This window comes from Sinocyclocheilus grahami, unplaced genomic scaffold (assembly GCF_001515645.1).
Source record: "Sinocyclocheilus grahami isolate Dianchi unplaced genomic scaffold, SAMN03320097.WGS_v1.1 scaffold1293.1, whole genome shotgun sequence".
Lineage (NCBI taxonomy): Eukaryota > Metazoa > Chordata > Actinopteri > Cypriniformes > Cyprinidae > Sinocyclocheilus > Sinocyclocheilus grahami.
The window spans coordinates 217500-238364 of record NW_015506472.1 but is presented as its reverse complement, the minus strand read 5'-3'; the positions used below and the strand labels follow the sequence as shown (position 1 = coordinate 238364).

The window sequence follows — 20865 nt, the reverse complement described above, 5'->3', positions numbered from 1 at the left end:
AATAAAAGACATTTGGGCTGTTACCAAACAAATGATATCAGTATCAGAATTCATCTTTGCAGTGCAGAGGAAACACAGAGGAAGCTGCATGGGATGAATTTCCCACACAGAGGGACATGAATGCATTTAACCTGCAGTTACAAATGCATAAATAATATTTTGTTATTTTAAACATAAAACATTGAATACTGATATTTAAAAATATTTTTAAAACGAAAAGATACTTTAAATGTGAAATTAAAACCGCCAGCAGGTGACAGCATGTCACTGTTAATAAGTGGTTAATTGCGATTGAACCGAATCATTTAAACTGTTGATTCATTCAGGAACGAAACATCGTCATGTTGCACAGAGACGCAAAAGAGCGCTGTGGCTGTGTTTGGAATTTTATTGTTGGCAAAATAAAGCAAAAACAGGCAATATAGTGTCTAAAACGTAAGTCTCATATTATTACCTTCTTGTTTATTGAACTGTTGAATAAAATCACATTTGTAATCATGCTGATTTTAGAGGTGAAAACTGGCACTCTTCGTGTGATATTGACTAACTTTCTTTCTGTGGTATTTTTATGCACAATGGCGTTTAGTCTTTCACAAAACATAGCTAACTTAGGGACATTACCCACCATATTGATTTACGGTCTTAAATATGTTCAGCATTTTTTTTTAAAAGGCTAGTCCCAGTTTTTATACAGTCTATGGTCTGGGTTGTGTGTCAGTGATAATGGTCAGAGGGGAAACACGGTGTTCCATGTGTAAATGGACTAAACGAAGCCTCGAAGACAATAATTTGCCTCGATGATTTTTTATATTCAAGTTATTCGAGGTATTCGAGGAATCATTTCAGCCTTAACTGCTTCATTACAGTTTTTTTTACAATCGCAAGGACACATTTCTCAATACTAAGGTCATTTATCAAAACTCTTCACGCAGTCTCCAACATTCAGCTTGGCACAGCAGTACATTTCACATCCAAAATGCACTTAAACTACCAAAACACTTAATACAGGTCTCAAATCAAGTCATTTTTCCATAACACTAGCAAAACACACTTATGAAACAGTGACAAGATAGCATTATACTTCTTCTGTAAAATTTCTTCGCAAAACAAGAATAACTGTATAGACCTTTTGCGTCAGAGGAACAAGTGAGCTGCCATTTTTAGAGTTTTGTCTTTGAACTTCCGGTTTCGCGGTAGCGCTATTTTAGCATCACTGTTGAATTGGCTGGAGAAGTGGATGTACTTATTGTACAGTTAAAGAAAGTTATCGTGTGCATTGTAATGCTCAAAGCGGATGTTATAACAAATGTCAGTAGACAGGGAAGGTTTTTAAACGAGTGTCTCATTCGTAAATTTGTATGAACTTACCTTAAAGGGATAGTTCACCCAAAAACGAAAATTCTGTCATTAATTATTCACCCTCATGTCGTTCCAAACTCCAAACTAAGACCTTCGTTCATCTTCGGAACACATATTAAGATATTGATGAAATCCGAGAGCTTTCTGACCCTGCATAGACAGCAAGGGAACTGAGGGTCACCTTGTAACATGACCATAAAATGCTTCAAATGTTGTCTGATCTAATGACAAAAAAATATATACAAGACAAACTAAAATATTTTGTCAATAAAATAAAATTAACTTTTCCAAATAAAATAATGGCGTTTCGAAGAGTTAAAAGTAATCTGATTTTGGAGTTGAACACATTGCAACCATGCTTGGGATGGCCAACATAAACGAGTCGAAATGCTATACATTTCTTGAAATAATAATGTCTGAACATTAAACATTGACTGTCAGTATTTATCCATCTGTTTCTTGTGGTTTCTCTATAAAATTCGTTCAAGTAAATAGCGTTACATCACTAATGTCACAGAATAGCATAGTTAAATTTTTGCGGGGCACATTGTAACGCAGTGTTATCAACGTTCCCCATCTGCGCAACTGGAATTTAAAACTGGTTAGTGTCTTCTGCTAGTTAGCAGCTCTTGCCACAGAACTCAACAAATCCAATACTCACCTATGTTTGTGCTGTTGTTTTCCCTCCAAAATTAATTCATTTCCAGGATTATTACATTTACATTTAGCAGATGCTTTTATCCAAAGTGACTTACAAATGAGATTAAACCTCTCGTTAAACCTCCGGAGTAAATAAAACAAAAACCTTAATATTGCTTAAATATTACTATATCTGAAACAAATCCCAGTGTTTTCCTTGTGTCTGTTTTTGTATTTGTATTCATCCCTGTGTCCTCTTAATTGTAAAACTGTTAAAGGGGTCATATGATGCGATTTAAATTTTTCCTTTCTCTTTGGAGTGTTACAAGCTCTTGGTGCATAAAGACGATCTGTAAAGTTGCAAAGACTAAAGTCTCAAATCCAAAGAGATATTCTTTATAAAAGTTAAGAGTCAACCACGCCCTCCTAAAACGGCTCGTTCTAACACGCCCCCACATATCTACATCACTATGTGGGAAGATTTGCACAACACCGCCCAAATGTTCACGAAAAGAAAGAAGGCATAACTTTTATTCTTGCTGTAGTATTGTTGCCGCCGCCGCTGCCATGTTGTGAAGGCGCTGTGTGTTTCGTTGTGAAAGCGAAACTACTTTGTTTGGCCTTCCAAAAGAGGACGATATCTGCTTAGTCATGCCTAGAGCTGATCCGTGCTGGTCGCTGAGGAAATGCATCAACTTTGCGCTGTGGATCGGCTTTCACCGTGGACGAAGCGGAGTCCATTCCGGGGTCGTCACATGTGGTTGCCGCTAGCCCGCCGGACGCTCCTTCGTTGAATCCGCCGACCTCCGCTCACTCTAGGCCCCCCGTGTGTTTCGTTATGAAAGCGAAACTACATTGTTTGGCCTTCCAAAAGCCTCATTTATAATGGATTTTCATGTTTTTGAATCATCGCTCCGGCCTGACAGGGCATTATCACAATATGGTAAGGGGCGTAACATTTCCATCACACGCTTGAGGTATTCGGCTAATCAAAAGTTCACAACGCACTGGATAGCTGGCCAATCAGCGCACACCTCGCTTTTCAGACCGATGAGCTTTGTAAAAATCGACGCATTGTATAAAGGCAGGGCATAGAGGAGAAACAATCACGTACAGTATGTCGAAAATAATGTGTTTTTTTAACCTTAAACCGCATAAACACATTTCATTACACCAAATACACAAAATAATGTTCTTTTTAGCAACATATGACCCCGTTAAGAATTTTGAAATTGAGTTTAATATTTTTTCCAGTATATTAAGACACGTGATGATGAGGGACATGAAAAGTAGAAATGACCCAACTCCTATCTAATCTCTGTCCATCAGTTAGAGGTTGTAGTGGAGTCATATTGCAGACTACATGAAGATGCCAGATCAAAGGTTCTGCTTATACTTGATTCTACAGTGGCAATTTCTTAAAAATGCTTTAATCTTTTTAAAAGGAAAAGGTAGCCTTGATCTATTTGTCCAGTGAATTTGAATGAAACATACAATAACCTGCAGTTCAATGGACAGAATAAAAACAAGAGAGAGAGAGAGAGAGAGAGAGAGAGAGAGAGAGAGAAAACAATACAAGCCAAAAAAAATTGCAACAGCTTTTAATGTGAGGAAATATTGTCTTCTTACACAAGGGGATGACTGATAAATAAAGACAAAACACATTTTACAAAATTAATCACAAATTAAACAACATTTTCAGAATTTTACATTTAAACATGTTACACAATATTTACATAATATTAATTCTTCCTTTTTTAAGCAAGAAAACGTATGTACCTCAATGTACAAATTAAACCTTACTTTCAAAACAAAGATGATAAAACAAACCTATACTCCTGAGAAAATGCTGGGTTATATTTTAGTGCACACCATCATTTCTTTAAGGCTAAGCAACTTAAGTTTACATTTACGCATGAGAGACGGCAACAATGTGTATACCGCCTGGATTGAGTTTTCCTTGTTTGTTCCTGAGGACATGTGTCGCTGACAGTTCTGTAAGGCCATAGGCACCGTTTTCCTTAGATGACGAACCAATGATTCCCTTTGTGCATGTGAAGAAATAATAATTCCTGCACTGCATCACTGTGTCTCCTCTGCCATCACTGAGAGGTTATGTAAAACCACAGAGGAGCCTTCCATTATAAAACGCTTCTCTACTGCTCCCTCAAGGCGGAATCAAGTCAGCGCAGGTGAAAGCTGCAACGCAAACCTGCACAAATGAGACTTTAAGAGCATGTACTGCTTTAAAAAATTTAAATTTAAATTCTCATTGAACAATAAATAACTCAAAATCAAGCCAACAGAACGTCTAGCTGAACAAAATCCTGTAGGATTGCAAGGTGAATATTCACGCGTGATGAAATAAGTGGACACTTTGAGTGCAAAGACAGGGTGTTAATTGTATTATTATTGATATTTAGATATGATATGGTGCATTTGATCCATAAGGGTGGATGTATAGGTGAGGTACACTATGCTGCGTGGATGTTAATCTCTTTTACCTGTCCAGCAGGTTGCTTTAAATATCCCTCAGGTGTCTACAGTTCATACAGTATTTACAGCTCATCCGTCCTGCTAAAGTCATGAAGAATTCAACACAGAAGGATTAGAGAATCTCAAACTAGCATGAAATGCCATATGTTATGTTATACAATGGCCCCCAAAAACTGTCCTTAGGGCTTTATCTTTGGAATGCTAATGAAAAATTGATTGTCATTATCGGGGCAAGGGTAACGTGTGAATGGTGTTAAAGTGCTCGTGGCATTTCAAAGACGGGACTCCTTCGAGAAGCTAAAGTAGAAAGCATGGGGGAAACGGAAAACCACCTCTCTCCCCGCATCCGTTTAAATGTTAAAACCGTGATTAAATTGTAAATAGTCGTTCTTGTGCGCAATAAGCCGAAATGATTTTTCAGCCTAAAAAAGTTGGCCAGTAGGGGGAGCAACAATCCCCAGTTTTGTATTTTGAAAGTTTTTGGTGGCACAGTTCATTTATAAATGAGTGCAGTAATTGAAATGTATATACAATGCACATTTTAACAAGTATTCAAAGATGGGATTTGTCTGATAAACATTTGAAAGCAAGTGCAAATATAAGATTTTATATGTTGCGATATGTTGTCTGGGGGAAAAAAATCATGATGCATAATGGTAATGGGAATATATATATATATATATATATAGCCATTACCATAATGCAACATGAGGGTTTTTTTTTTATATAATAATCACTAATTATTATTCCCAATGGTTATTCTCATTACTGTGATGGAGAAAACTTTATTACAGCAAAAACTACTGTAATAAAACATTATTTAAAAGCAGAAAAACATTTACCGTAGTATATAAATACTTTACAATTGAAATAATATATTACTACTATTCATACATTACGGTAATGAAAATTTGGGGGCTAAAGTGTTAGTAAAATAATGTCACAAAAAATAAAAACAATTCTAGAATAGTATTGATTTGGGTTAGGCAAAATATAATTTTTCTTTTGATTTTGGGGTGTAATGCAACCTGGACATGTTCTGTGTCTGTGAGATGTATTATATTGTAGAGAGATTGCCAAAATGTGAAGAGGGCACTTTAGGTGACTTCCTACATGATTTGATAGAGAGTCCATGAAAGGGAATGATGTGGACAGAAGGGATGATGGGTAAATCAGCAGAAGAAGATCTCCCCGTCCACTGAAGGCTCTGTCAGGGGCAGCAGATGTGATGCTGGAGACAAAAAAACAGCAAGATTTGAGGAGGAAATACAGACATCTTTCTCAGTGTAATAAACATCTGAGATTGATACATAACACGCGACTCGGATCAAAAATCCTATCAGACCTTCAAAAGCAAACCCCTTCCTTCTGGAAACATGTGACGTTCTGCGACAGAGAACTTACCACCAATTCCAGTCAGAACGGATACGGCGGTTGTGGTTTGCAGGCTAATTGAATCAATTCTTTATCATTATCTCTATTGAATTAACGTGTGTGTGTTCACTGTGTTCACCTGCATCCTGAGGAGGCTGGCTCTTGCTCTTCTTCTTCTTTTTGTCCTTCTTCTCCTTGGATGAAGCCAGCTGAAGCAGTCGTGTGGGGATCTGGTGTTGTCCTTCTAAGCTCTGAGTTTTGCCGACCAGGGAGAAGAGGCTGCGGCCCTTCTGTTTGGAGTCCATCCTGGACAGAGAGTTCTTCCTGGGGCTGGACGATAACTCGCCCTCCAAGATCTCTCGCTCGATGGAGCTGCTGCTCTGGAGCTTCAGGGAGTCCTCTGATGTGCTGGAGGGTGTGCGCTGAAGCCGAGCCTGTGGAAGACATAAAAAAAAAAAAAAAAGGTTACGTTGAGGTGCAAAACACATTCATGTTCTGTATGCTTGGAACTTGCAATTAATTATATTATACATTAATATTCAAAACTATTATTTGAAGAACGTATATGTAACGGAATATAAACATTTGGGCAGATATTGATAAGCCAATAATTATTATTATTCATGTTATGGCAGAAAATATATAAATGGCCAATATTAAATTTCTATACTATTTTGACTAAATCAATTTAAAATAATATTATATACAATCGGGGGCAGTACGTTTTTTTTTGTAGAATAAATTAATTATTTTAATCAGCAAGAAGCCAATAAATTGATCAAAAGTGACAGTAAAGACTTTCACATTTTCACAAAAATATGTCCATTTCAAATTAATGCGGTTATTTTCCATGTAGCAAAAAATAATCATGTGTGCAGGATCATGTGACTCTGAAGACTGGATTAATGATGCTGAAAATGCAGGAATGCATCACAGGAATAAATGACATTTTAAAACATTAAAATAGATAACATATATTTGAATTTGCAGTAATATTACACAATTGTACTGTTTTTAATGTGTTTTTGATCAAATAAATGCAGCTTTGCTGGACATAAGCATTATGTTCATAAACAAATGTGCTAATGATTACATATAACAGTGCTATTATCAGTGTTTCTAAAATAAAAAAAACTCTAATATTGTCCAATAACTGATACAGTACCAATGTATTCTGCATCCCTAATTTGTGATATTTTCTAGCATGCAAGTTTTTCTCTCACAATAAAATGTGAACAAGATGCTATTTCAATAGTCAAACATCTGTACGTCTTTTAAAACTAGACATTACTTAATTCATCCCATTTTATTCAGTCTTACACAGTCATTTGATCAATTTGCCTGTCTCAAATTATTTCTAATGTGTCTGAATGCTCTTAATGCCAAAGAGAGAAGAATACTCAATAAAATACTGCATAAAGAAAGATGATGGCCTTCGGCTCTCTCTTCTGAGTGAATTAATATTGGGAATGAGTTACAGTAATAAGTAATGCACAAAACGTTCTTCAATGTGCAGTTGAAGACTCACCTCCACCTCGCGGAGGTGCTCCACTCTCTCCGCCTCCCTCTGCAGCTGCTCCCTCTCCCTCTCCAGCCTCCTCTGAGCATCCCTCAGTCTCTCTAGATCCCTCTGATAGTCCTCCTTCCTTCCCTGCAGCCCCTGCTGCGCCTCCTCCAGCTCTTTGTTCCTCCTGCGCATCTCCTCCTCCTTAAACTAGTCTAACATACTACATAAACACATAAACTGGTCTAACATCCTGACATACACACATAAACTGGTCTAACATCCTACATACACACATAAACTGGTCTAACATACACACACACACACACACACACATATATATATACACACACACACACAATAATATTGAATTATTGTCCTGTTTGATTCTGCATTATACGGGATGGATGTCAACCCTATATAGGGGCCATAACTGGAAATAAGCATAACAAATCTGAGTATTTCAGAATTAGAATTTATATACTTTGATTTACAAATATATATTCCGATTTACAAGATATACTCAGGACTTACAACTATGTTAAAATTTATAACTATTTATTAATATATATGTACACACATATATACATATAAAAAATACATGTGCATATTATGCTGAAATAGTAGAATTTGAAAATACATATTCAGATTTATCAATATGATCAGAATAAATATCTATAATATCGAGAATGCATTAAAAAGTAAAAAGGTTCTAACTATACATTACATTCATTTGTTACATTATATATGTCATTTATTAATTAATTCACAACACGCGCGATTTTTGAAAAAAATTATACGCAAGATCAAAAGTGACAGTAAAGATCTATAATGTTACAAAAAAGTAATTTCATATAAATGCTCTTCTTTTGAACTTTGTTTTAATATTATACAGCACACGTCTTCAACATTAATTATAATAAGAATTGAGCAGCAAATCAGTATATTAGAATGATTTCTGAAGAATCATGTGACACTGAAGACTGGAGTAATGATGCTGAAAATTCAGCTTTGCATCACAATACAGCATAATAATATTTCACTATTACAGTTTTTACTGCTTTTTAATATTTTTTTTTTTATCTTTTTTACTGTATTTTTGAATTCTTGTTTGGCACATTAGCACATACAGTATAATATCGACTGTGAAATACACACCTGAAGTGAGCTGAGGAGGTCATGAAGGTGAGTGACACTAGTCAGGATCTGCTGTCAGGAAACACAAGCCATCAAGAAAGATGGTCATTTGTCTCGATCTCAAAAAAGCAAGCAAAAAGTGATAATATCTAACACTTATTCAAGGAATCATGTTCAAAATGTTTTACAGAACAGTTGTCACAATTGTCTTACATCATCTGTTACATGTTACCCAAGTACACTTTAATTCTTTCACAGTTCTGCAAGCTAAAAGCGTCATCCACAGCCCCAAGGAGCGCTGAAGGATAACACCCTGAACTCTAAAATAAGCATGCTCTCCCTTCTTACCTCGCTGTTTGTCTTCAGCAGGAGCAGTAGGTTGGCGTTTCCTCCCTGTGGAGCAGACAAGCAGAGACTGCAGCTTTACTGAGCCCAGCTGGGAGTGTTTAATCAGCCCAGCACCAGACAGAGCGAGCGCAGGCCTGAGCCCAGCACACCGCTGCTCATTACACACATTACAGAGTCAGCCGATGCTGGGCGCTCCTAATGCATGCTTATTCATTTTCCACTCGCTGCCCTAATGTCTCCCATTAGCTACAAAACCTGACATGTAGTAAACACTACATGACACTGGGGGACAGTGTGACTCAGTTTGGGTCCGTTTATTGGGATAAACTGTTTTAATGTTGTTTTAAAATATTTTAATAAATATATGCTGACATACACTGGGAAAACAAGCGTTTATAGTCATTGTGTGACTTTTATTTCGAACAGAAGCACAGCAGTCATTAGAAAGGAATATTTAAGAAAAATAAATCACACTATTTTTTAAGAGTGCCGATTTCCCTTGGATGTTATTGATTTATTTATTTATTCACTTTTTAACGCCATGCCTTTCACCTGGATGTTGTGTAAACAAAACTGTGGCAGAATGTGTAAAACAATGAATTTAAAACCAGCAAGCTTTCAGTTGCATCAACTTAAAAACAGATAAGCAACAATCCTACTAAAGTTGGAGGATATTAAAATTAATACACCCGATTAATATTTAGATTAGTTCTTCATATATGTGATTTATATGAATCCATTAAAACAGAAAATGCCTTTGTTCAGACTCAACAGCTTACATAGTGAGACTTCAGTGAGATATTTATATTTATAAATGTATAACATTACTGTTCAAAAGTTTGGGGTGGTAAAAAAAAAAAAATGAAAGTATCTTATGCTTAACATGCATTTATTTGATCAAAAATAGAGTAATAACAGCAATATGAAATATTATTATAATTTAAAGAAACTTTTCTATTGAAATATATTGTACAATGTAATTTATTCCCGTGATGCGAAGCTGAATTTTCAGCACCATTACTCCACACTCTAAAAAATGCTTGGTTAAATACAACCCAGTGCAGGGTAAAATAGGGACAAACCCAGCAATTGGGTTGTTTTGACCCAGCGGTTGGGTTACTACCCAGAAGGCTGGGTCAAAACAGCCCAATTGCTGGGTTTGTCCCTATTTAACCCAGCACTGGGTTGTATTTAACCCAGCATTTTTTAGTGCGCAGTCTTCAGTGTCACATGATCCTTCAGAAATCATTCTAATATGACAATTTGGCACTAAGGAAAATTTTTTTTAAATGTTGAAAACAGTATAATATATGTTTATATGACAGTATATGATATTATTTAATTATTATTTAAGGATTCTTTGATGAACAGAAACTTCAAGAGAACATAATTAAAAATGATTCTTCAATATCTTCAGTGTCTTCATTGCCACTTTTTATGAAGTTAATGTGTGCGTGCTGAATAAATGTATTAATTTTTTTCCAAAATAAAACAAATCTTGGCCCCAAACCTTTGTTTACAGTATTGTATATACACACACATACATATATTAATTTATTAATATTATAACATCCATATTCATTACATTAATATACTAGAATTATAAATAATCAGTTTTACAATGACATATCCAAGACTGACATCGGTATATTTGAATATGTACTGAAACAACAACTCAAACTACTCAACTTAAATATTCAGGATTTATATTTATACGTTCAGAATAACTAACATAAATTTGAATACTGACTTGGTAATATTGTGTTAGCTTGGCCTAAAGCTAATTTCTTACAGGTTTCCTACCTTCTTCAGTACACTGTCAGATTCTGTCCTCCGAAGGTCTTCAGCTTCCTCTTTGTCACCATCTACACACACGCAAACACAATGACTGTTAGCAGGATCGAATCAGTAACTGTGCTTTACATACAGAAGATTTACAACGTTTTGTGAATGAAACGAAGAAAAAAATAACTTAGTAAATGAGGTACATGAAGTTGTTTTGCAGGCTATACTGCCTGAATAGACACATTAAGTACATGAAATGTCTCACGTTTGCAGATGTTCATCTGGTGGCTGTCAAACCCTCCGAAGGTCTCGGCTCTGCGTGGCAGACACACGGGTCCCATGTTCCCTGGAGCGCAGGCCACCTGCTGTCCCACCGCTCCTCCCAGACTGCTGTTCACCAGCGCCTGCAACATCTCCACTGCCACAGAAACACACACACGCATGTCACTAATCGCATTACATTAAGTGAGTTACTAGTCCTGGAAAAACATTAGAGCTGGAAATGAGATGTTGCCACAGCTGCCACTAAACACAAATAACTAACACAATCAGCTTCCAGACAACAGGTGGGGAGCAGCTGAAGACGCTGGCGGCATTTCTTACCCTCTCTGAGAGCGTCCATCATGATGGGTTCCCCCTTGAGGACGTCCTCGTTGTTGGTCCTGAAGAGCATTTTGACCGCCGAAGCAGTGTTGTCGGACGAACCGCACATTTCACGGAAAAGCTTCATCTTCTCCAGAAGGAGTGATACGATCTGTTCATCTTTCCTCTGGAGCATGTCTAAGAAAGAAAGGAGGTTGTTTTGTTATTTGCTGATTTATCATAATTAGGGTCTCAAACATCTGCATTTTTATCTTTTAATCTTCAGGTTTAATTAACTCGTAGTCTAATTTGAATGTGACGAGAAAACCACAAAATAAGAGAAAGATAAAAAACTGATAAAAAAAATTATCTTGCATTGTCTTTGCTGACTGTATGCAATATACAGTACTTCAAGTGATTCATAAGCAACAACTCTTCCGAATCAGTTCATTTTAATGTCAAAAAGACTCACAAATAAGCCTCAAACTCCTCAGTTACATTTTATTTGTGGCTTTAATGCTTCTAGCTTCATTAAAAAAGTAGTAGTGCATATCTATACACACACACATTATGAAACAAAAACAATTTTGATAACTTTTTTTTTAGAATTATTCATTTATACTAAAATAAATATGTGACCCTGGACCACAAAAGCAGTCTTAAGTCGCATGGGTATATTTGTAGCAACAGCCAAAATTACATTGTATGGGTCAAAATTATTGATTTTTCTTTTATGCCAAAAATCATTCGGATATTAAGTAAAGATCATGTTCCATGAAGATATTTTGTAAATTTCCTACCATAAATATATCAAAACTTAATTTTTGATTAGTAATATGCATTGCTAAGAACTTCATTTGGACAACTTTAAAGGCGATTTTATCAGTATTTAGATTTTTCTGCACCCTTTTTCAAATAGTTGTATCTCGGCCAAATATTGTCCTATCCTAACAATCCTAGCTTATCTATTCAGCTTTCAGATGATGTATACATCTCAATTTCGAAAAATTGACCCTTATGACTGGTTTTGTGGTTCAGGGTCACATATATGGTATATTACTTTGGATAATTGCAATAATTTGAGGGGGGGAAAAATAATATATATATATATTCACAAACTATGAGAAAGGGCAAAGAGCTAAACTAACAGCAAGAAAGCTGTTCACCTCTCATTTCTTTTGTTTTTGTTTCAAGTAGCTTCCTGTCTTCCTCTGTTTCACTCGGGATCCCCTCATCATCATCCTTTTCTCTGTGTGAACACACACACACACACACACACACACACACACACAAAACATTTCACTTTATACATTTCCTGGTATTTTCTGAATGATACCATCCAACTAGCCTTGCAATTTTTAATAATTAAATATTTTAGTAATTTTTTTAATAATTTGTAATCTGTACTTTTTAAGATAACTCATTTTAAAACAATCAACAATGCAAAAAATATAAATTTTTTTAATCCGTATTATTTTTGTCTTCCAGTAAATTATCTAAATATCCATAAATCAAGATGACTGAAGTAGAAAAAATAAGCTATTAAGCCTACAAAGACTATTAATTCACAGAAAATAATTTAGTAGTTTTCTTAGTTTAATGAGGTTCATGCTTTAAATGAGAAAACAGCTTGTTAATGAACCATAGATTTAGTTTTAGATTTATCCTTGGCACACGAAAAAAAGTGCGTGGACATCTAAGGATAAAAAAAGATGATGCTGCTGTTACAGTAAACATTAAGTTCCAAAATATTACATTTTTATATTTAGAACCATTAATGTTATAAATAATACAGAGCCATAATTTATTAATACTATTTATGTGGAAATATGCAATATTTTCTATGTACCTTTGATATTTATTTTAATCTTATGATTTAGTGATAAAAAAATTTATTAAAAAAAAGGTTTACATGGGTGATTTTGTTCCTTGTGATGATAAAGTAAATAAATGGCAGCGGCTATTTGAGCTAAATGTAAATAGCGATTAGCTATTTACACGAAGTGAAATTCGCAGTCTTTTCTTAGCGATATGCTATTTACACCAAGCGCAAATAGCTATAGATTCTATTTACATTGTTAAAATAGCGGGATTTTCTGCTATTTATACTACTGATTGCAAATAGTGCCAATTATCTGCGCCTCAGTATAGTAGTGCATTATAGTATGCAATAATAATGTATTGAGAGTAAATTATCATTTTAATTCAAATTATTAAATGAATGCCACCTTATTGGGACAATAAAGCCCACCCTAACCCTACTACTTCCGATGTGATATGAGATTTGAAGAGGGAGAAAAAAAAAAGTTCGGCAAAAGGTGGATTCAAACTTGGGTCAATCGCGTCAAAAAGATGCTTTGACGGTCATCTTTTGTATTGTTGACTACACCAATAACTTTTTGGTGGGAGGAGTTAGTGTAAGTAGCCTCGGCAACAAGGCATTTGCACTTAGTGTAAATAGAAAGCCCCGTAAATAAATAATAATTTTGTGTTTCTTTAATTACTTTTTCCTAAAAAATGATCAGATTTTCTTTTTATTTATAAACATTAAAGGGTTAGTTCACCCAAAAATGAAAATTAGGCTGCGTTTTACTCACCTAGGCATCCTAGGTGTATGTGACTTTCCAGTCGGAGTTATATTAAAAATTGTCTTTGATTTTTCAAGCTGTTTAATGCCACTCAAGAGGGTGTTGCATTGCTTCAGTCCAAAAGAACTTAAATAAAAATCGCCCATCCATAAAAAATAAAAAGTCTCACACACGGCTCCGGGGGGTGAACAAAGGCCTTCTGTAGCGAATCAATGCGTTTTTTTGTAAGAAAAATATCCATATTCAAAACGTAATAATCACTTTAATGTAGCTTTTGAATATGGATATTTTATATAACTCCGACTGGATTAGTCGGAAAGAAGAAAGTCATATAAACCTAGGATGCCTCGGGGGTGAGTAAAACGCAGCTTAATTTTCATTTTTGGGTGAACTAACCCTTTAATGTTTATAAATAAAAAGAAAATCTGATAATTTTTTAGGAAAAAGTAATTAAAGAAACAAAATTATTATTAATTTATTTATGGGGCTGTCTATTTACACTAAGTGCAAATGCCTTGTTGCCGAGGCTATTTACACTAACTCTAAAATGCAGCCTAATTTACATTTTTGGGTGAACTAACCCTTTAATTGAATGGTTTATTCAACTTTTCCCTCAAAAAGTGAAAAATGCCATTACAATCACACATTCTTACCAACTCTCAGTAATCTCAATTGAAGGCTGAATCGAGCACATGATCAGATTTCAGCACATAGGATCTTTAACACAGATAGCATAGTCTGAAGGCGTTTCATTTTTAAGAACTGGAAGAATCACCCACATATAAAAGTTGTAAGAAGTGGACAGTTTTCTTCAATACACTGTTGAAGAAATGAGGTCTATCAAGATTTACAGTGACAGCATTCGAGAGTTTTACCCTTCAGTCGCCCGGCAGCGTTCTTCAGCTGCAGAGATATTTTAAAATGTAATTTATACCCGTGATCAACATTTTGATTCTTTTATGATCCTTCAGAAATCACTCTAATATGCTGATATAGTGCTCAACAAACATTTTGTATAATCTCAAAAGAACAGTTTTTAAATCTGAAATCTTTTGTAACATTATAAATGTCTTTACAGTCAATTTTGATCAATTTAATGCATCCTTGCCGAATAAAAGTCTTTTCTTTCCAAAAAAATAAAAAATATATATTATTACTTTTTTTTTGTCCATTTATTAAAAATTATTGGGAATGAGAGGGGAAATGAGGCCGCGTCACATAGGTCACAAAATGAATTGGAGCTCCCACAAAATATACATTTTCTGCTAGAGTAAGCATTTAGCCCAAACACTAGCTAGAGTAAGCATTTAGCCCAAACACTATTGCTAAGAATTGACTGATTGATTTCTTTAAAAATAAGATTTAAGACTAAATCACTTTGTGGTCAGCAGAAGACTCTAGAACCCCTGACAGCTAAATCTCACCTTTGGTGTGCTGCAGGATTCTCTGTAAAAGCACCGGGTACTTTGTTATGCGCTGAGTCACCAGTAATATGCACTCTGGGATGCCCAGACGCCGGACAACACTGCTGCTCATTTTTTTCTGGAAACAAGAGCACATTGAAGATCATTAGGTATCTTGGTCATTCGTCCCACTAAATGCACGAACATAATGAAGTGAGGCATTTACCCTGATGAATGCCTGGAAGTGTTTGTCCCTGGCGTGCAGCTCCTTGTAGAAGTTCACTGCTTCACTGTGTTGACTGCAAAATCTGCCATAGATTTTCTTCATGTTTTCTGCATTGGAGTCTGAGAACTGACGCACATCATGTGGCATAAATCAAAACAGGAGCTTGGATATGAACAATGAATCTTCTGTATAATTCAAGTTGACGTATGCATGTCAAACTGAACCAAATGCCTTTTTATGCTAATAAGATATAATTTAACACAATATAACGCAACATTACCACCCACAAGTAATGTAGTATAGCAAACTTAGTAATATTACTATACTTATGTATTCCCAAACTTTATCAACCAAACCCCTTTGGCCTAAAATATTTACTTGAAGTATCATCTAAGATAAATAAGTTAATATTTTAATAATTTAACAACACATTTGCACATTCACAGTTTTTTGATGTTGGTTAATGGTCACATGACATAGTATTTAATGACATAAAAAAAATATATTTAATCTATAAAATCTATATTTGTAAAATATCTGTAAAAAATATTTTTATTTAAAAAATTTTTTTTAAAATTATGTATGAATTACTTATTATAATATTTAGAATTATTACATTGCATTTTTTAAAGATTTAATTATTTTTACTTTATCGATTTACAAACTCTAGTTTGAGAAATGCTATTAAATAATAAATGAATCTGTGAAGATAATTTTCTAACATTGCTATAACAATTTTTTTTCTTTCATCCATTAAACTTGCCATAATAATAATAATAATAATAATAATAATAGAGTAATCATTTCTACTCAATTTCTACCAGTTTTCAGAGTTTCAACTCCATTAGTAAGCAAACTGAAGTGCAATGAACATATGACTGCAGGATTTAAATATCGTACAACTTTTACTTTTAAGACAGCAAGTAACTTGAATATTAAAAAGTAAATTTAAGTAAATTTAAAAATAAAATTTCTAACCATTTAGTATAACAGTATAGCATAACAGTGTCATGCAGAAGAGTACAGTATATCAAATTATCACAGCTAAGAACGATATAACAGTGTAGTATAGTGAGGTGCTTCAAAACTGGTTTTGCTACAGAATCTAAGTTTTACATTTAAGTGGCAACCCAACACAGTATACTGTATACAAATAAACAAAAAAGTCCTTAAATTGAAACACAGAAACTTATTAATATATATAATCAAAGGTCCTCACCAGGCTGAACAGCACATCTCCTATCCTGTTGATTATGAATCCATCTGTCCCTTCCAGCTTGCCTTCCTTCTTCCTCTCTTGCAGAGCGCTGAAGAAGAACGAATGGAGCTCCAGGAGATCTTCCAGCATGGGAAACATCTTCTCCACCATCTGGCCCTCCAGCTGGAGATCTGTCAGCAGGCCCTTACTGTACACATCAGACATGATCCGTAACGTCCGCAGGTGATGCATCTCCGTCTGGATCAGCTCTGGATTGATAAAGGAAGAGGATGTTTAGATCCAGATATCTGGAAAAGCAACATTTAGCATACTTATTGCTTCCGAGTCCGTGAATGAAGATGTAAACTCTTTGAGATTTCCATGTAAAAGTTGGATGCATGTTTATCATGTAAATGTCAACACTTTCACAACCAAAAAAAAAATCTATAAAAAAAAATTAGCAGCAGTGTTATTTTAGTATCATTGAAATACTATTATATTTTTATTTTAATTCGCTTTTATTTTTATAAAAAAAATATTTGTGTTGAATAGGTTAGGGCTGGACAATAATTCAATATCAATATGTATCGCGATATAATTTTTTTCAATAACGGTGATATGATTTTTAAACACATTTCCGATATACATTACCAGTGTTTCCCATACATTGTTTTATTTGTGGCGTTTGACTTCGATGAATAAACATGAGCACTGCACGTTTCAAAATCAAAACACTTCGCGGGTGTTTTATATGAATGTATCTCTGAAGGGAACCGACTGTCTTCAGAAAAGTTTATCTGATAAAGTAGCGTTCATGAGCGGAGCTGCTTTGATTACAGCAGTTACTGGAGAAACCGCTAGCTCCACCGCTCTCACAGCGCCTCCTGCTGGCAGACAAGCAGTTCGCATTTTCAATAATAAACCCATTTCCAGCAACATGCTTTTGTTGTTGCTCTATTTTTTTGTTTTCTGAAGCAACTCATACTCGTTATCCTGGTTAATGCACGTTTCAATCTATAAGAATAATCCGTCTACACTACCAGTCAAAGGTTTTTGAACTGCAAGATTTTTAATGTTTCTTAAAGAATTCTCTTCTGCTCACCAAGCCTGCATTTATTTGATCCTAAATGCACCAAAAGCAGTAACATATTTTTTCAGGATTCTTTGATGAGTAGAAAGATCCAAAGGTCAGCATTTATCTGAAATAAAAAGGTTTTGTACACTTTACCATTCAAAAGCTCTTTTTAAAATTTATATTATAGAAATTATTACTTTCATTTAGCAAGGATGTTTTAAATTGATCAAAAGTGATGATAAAGACATTTATAATGTTACAAAAGATTTCTATTTCAGATAAATACTGTTCTTCTGAACGTTCTATGCATCAAAGAAACTTAAAAAATCTACTCCGCTGTTTTCAACATCATAATAATAAATGATTTTTGAGCAGCAGATCAGAATATTAGAATGATTTCTGAAGGATCATGTGACGTGTAATGATGCTAAAGCTCTGCTTTGAAATCACAGGAATAAATTATATTTTCAAATAGAAAGCAGTTATTTTAAATAGTAAATATATTTCAAAATGTTACCGTTTTTGCTGTACTTTGGATCAAATAAATGCAGGCTTGGTGAGCAGAAGAGAATTCTTTAAAAAACATTAAAAATCTTACTGTTCAAAAACTTTTGACAGGTATGTTAGCCTATAGTTTGAAGTAAAAAATATTAATATTAATAAGGAGAGTCTGAGATTTATTTGACAGTGATTTCACATTTCTTGTTTGTATGAAGGCTAAATACCAATAAAAGGTGAACATTTATTTATTTGCGCCATTTTTTTTCCTAAAATATTATATAGTTTTATAGGAGTAGGTTTCATAGAGTTGGCTAATAAATTTGTCATAAGTTTGTAGGTACAGACATCTGTTGTGGCCGTTCTTGGCCGTTTTTATGAGGCTTTTTTAATAGTGTTCACATCAATATCGGAATTATATCGTATAGACCGAAATTATGAAATATATCGTGATATAAATTTTGGCCATATCGTCCAGCCCTAGAATAGGTTTTTATTTTATATTAATATAAATAAATAATAAATACATTGTTTAATTTTATTAGCTTTTTTCATTTTTATTTTAGTACATCAAGTTAAACTAAATGAAAATGAGAAATGTTGCTAGCTGCAATAAAGTAGTATACAAACTATTTTATTATATATATATTATATTTTTCTGTTTTAGTTTTTAGTTGTAGTTAACTATAATAACCTTGTTTAGCAGACACTTTACCCTAGACACATTCTGCATTCATTTAGTCAGAGCTTGTGAATAAAAACTCACAAAACAGCAAATGCTTTTGAACATAAACTAATGGAAATGCATTCAATTCTAGCATAGTCCTACCATAGATGACGTCTTGTCTCTTGATGACATCCTTCTTGAGTTGCTTCAGATATTTCTTATCTACAGTAAGGCTCCAGGAGTCAGCCTCCAGTTCCTTAACATCTGTTTCAAAGTCTCCCATCAGCCGGCTGTCAACCATCTCAGTTCCTTTAGCGACAAAGAAAATGTTTACTCAAGCATTACTAGAAAAATTAACGGGAACATTTACACCACTTTAAACTTTAAAAAGCCTTTTCACTGATAGCGAAAGTGAGGAATGACAGGACATAAGAAGAAAATGACAAAACACAGGCCAGATTCAAAAACAGGTCTCCCAGACGAGCACCACATACATGCACTAAACAATTAATTACTTGTTCATTTGTTTGAAAGCTCTTTGAAGCTTGTGAGAAATATGGCTGCTTACCTTCATCTAGAGACTCATTGGACGCTGTAACCTTGTTGGGTTTGTGGAGGGAGTCTGTGGATTGAGACAGATACCGCCTGCTTCTCAGAGGCATATCGTCAAACCTGCAGGAAGAGGTTGAGGTGCTGTGGTTATAACAGAAGGCCAGTCAGGTCAAGTGTCCTACTGACAGATTCACTGGCTGTGAATCAGTATCTTCATTTTTAAGAGTCAGCAATTCATTTGTATGTTGGGAATGGCATAATACTACCACACTACTCCTACTAAGAATGCAGTATGCATGCTTTGCACAGTATGAACATTGTCTATATGCACTTAACACCAATATAACCTATTATATTTGACCAAATGTGAATAATATTAGGGACACTGTGCTAGATACTGTTTCCCACCAACGTAATAAGCTTGACTTGATCTTTTTATTAGGATTATAATGTCTACAACTGTCTACTTAGTGGCTTACTTGATTGAACTTCCAAAAGGTAGGAAGTTTCAACACAATTTAATTCAAACACACAATTTCTGCATAAATTGGCAAGATGATAACTGGACACATGTTGATTGTAAACATGCGACATAATGAGGTAATGTGCATGTTATTGTTAATTCATCATTGCATACTGTATAGTTTCACATGCATCGTTTTTTAAACAGTCAGCAGTAAACAGTACAGGTGCATCTCAATAAATTAGAATGTCGTGGAAAAGTTCATTTATTTCAGTAATTCAACTCAAATTGTGAAACTCGTGTATTAAATAAATTCAATGCACACAGACTGAAGTAGTTTAAGTCTTTGGTTCTTTTAATGGTGATGATTTTGGCTCACATTTCACAAAAACCCACCAATTCACTATCTCAACAAATTAGAATACTTCATAAGACCACTAAAAAAAAAATTTTTAGTGAATTGTTGGCCTTCTGGAAAGTATGTTCATTTACTGTACATGTACTCAATACTTGGTTGGGCCTCCTTTTGCATGAATTACTGCATCAGTGCGGCGTGGCATGGAGACAATCAGCCTGTGGCACTGCTGAGGTGTAATGGAAGCCCAGGTTGCTTTGATAGCAGCCTTCAGGTCATCTGCATTGTTGGGTCTGGTGTCTCTCATCTTCCTCTTGACAATACCCCATAGATTCTCCATGGGGTTCAGGTCTGGTGAGTTTGCAGGCCAATCAAGCACAGTAACACCATGGTCATTGAACCAGCTTTTGGTGCTTTTGGCAGTGTGGGCAGGTGCCAAGTCCTGCTGGAAAATGAAATCAGCATCTCCATAAAGCTGGTCAGCAGAAGGAAGCATGAAGTGCTCCAAAATTTATTGGTAAACGGATTCAGTGACATTGGTTTTCAAAAAACACAATGGACCAACACCAGCAGATGACATGGCAGCCCAAATCATCACTGACTGTGGAAACTTAAC

General features: G+C 34.9%; 2 protein-coding genes across 2 annotated transcripts in view; both read right to left on the bottom strand.

Moving 5' to 3' along the window:
* Positions 1-5350: 5350 nt before the first annotated feature.
* On the bottom strand, positions 5351-7575 carry LOC107568920 (A-kinase anchor protein 13-like). The gene is made up of 3 exons (XM_016254916.1): positions 7397-7575; positions 6008-6302; positions 5351-5725 (listed from the first exon to the last, which is right to left on the bottom strand). Exons 1-3 carry the CDS (start codon positions 7565-7567, stop codon positions 5667-5669), a joined length of 525 nt encoding a protein of 174 aa, XP_016110402.1. The 5' UTR covers positions 7568-7575; the 3' UTR covers positions 5351-5666.
* Positions 7576-7782: 207 nt separating this feature from the next.
* Positions 7783-20865, bottom strand: part of LOC107568913 (A-kinase anchor protein 13-like) — an 84148-nt gene continuing 71065 nt past the window's right edge. Inside the window, exons 24-36 of the mRNA XM_016254909.1 lie at positions 19448-19551; positions 19042-19188; positions 16661-16908; positions 15442-15567; positions 15237-15354; positions 14523-14574; positions 12391-12473; positions 11246-11422; positions 10908-11060; positions 10661-10722; positions 8858-8902; positions 8531-8581; positions 7783-7788 (exon numbers count right to left, since the gene is read on the bottom strand). Of these exons, the coding sequence (XP_016110395.1) occupies positions 7783-7788; positions 8531-8581; positions 8858-8902; positions 10661-10722; positions 10908-11060; positions 11246-11422; positions 12391-12473; positions 14523-14574; positions 15237-15354; positions 15442-15567; positions 16661-16908; positions 19042-19188; positions 19448-19551 (1372 nt within the window). The remainder of the gene's footprint in view (positions 7789-8530; positions 8582-8857; positions 8903-10660; positions 10723-10907; positions 11061-11245; positions 11423-12390; positions 12474-14522; positions 14575-15236; positions 15355-15441; positions 15568-16660; positions 16909-19041; positions 19189-19447; positions 19552-20865) is intronic.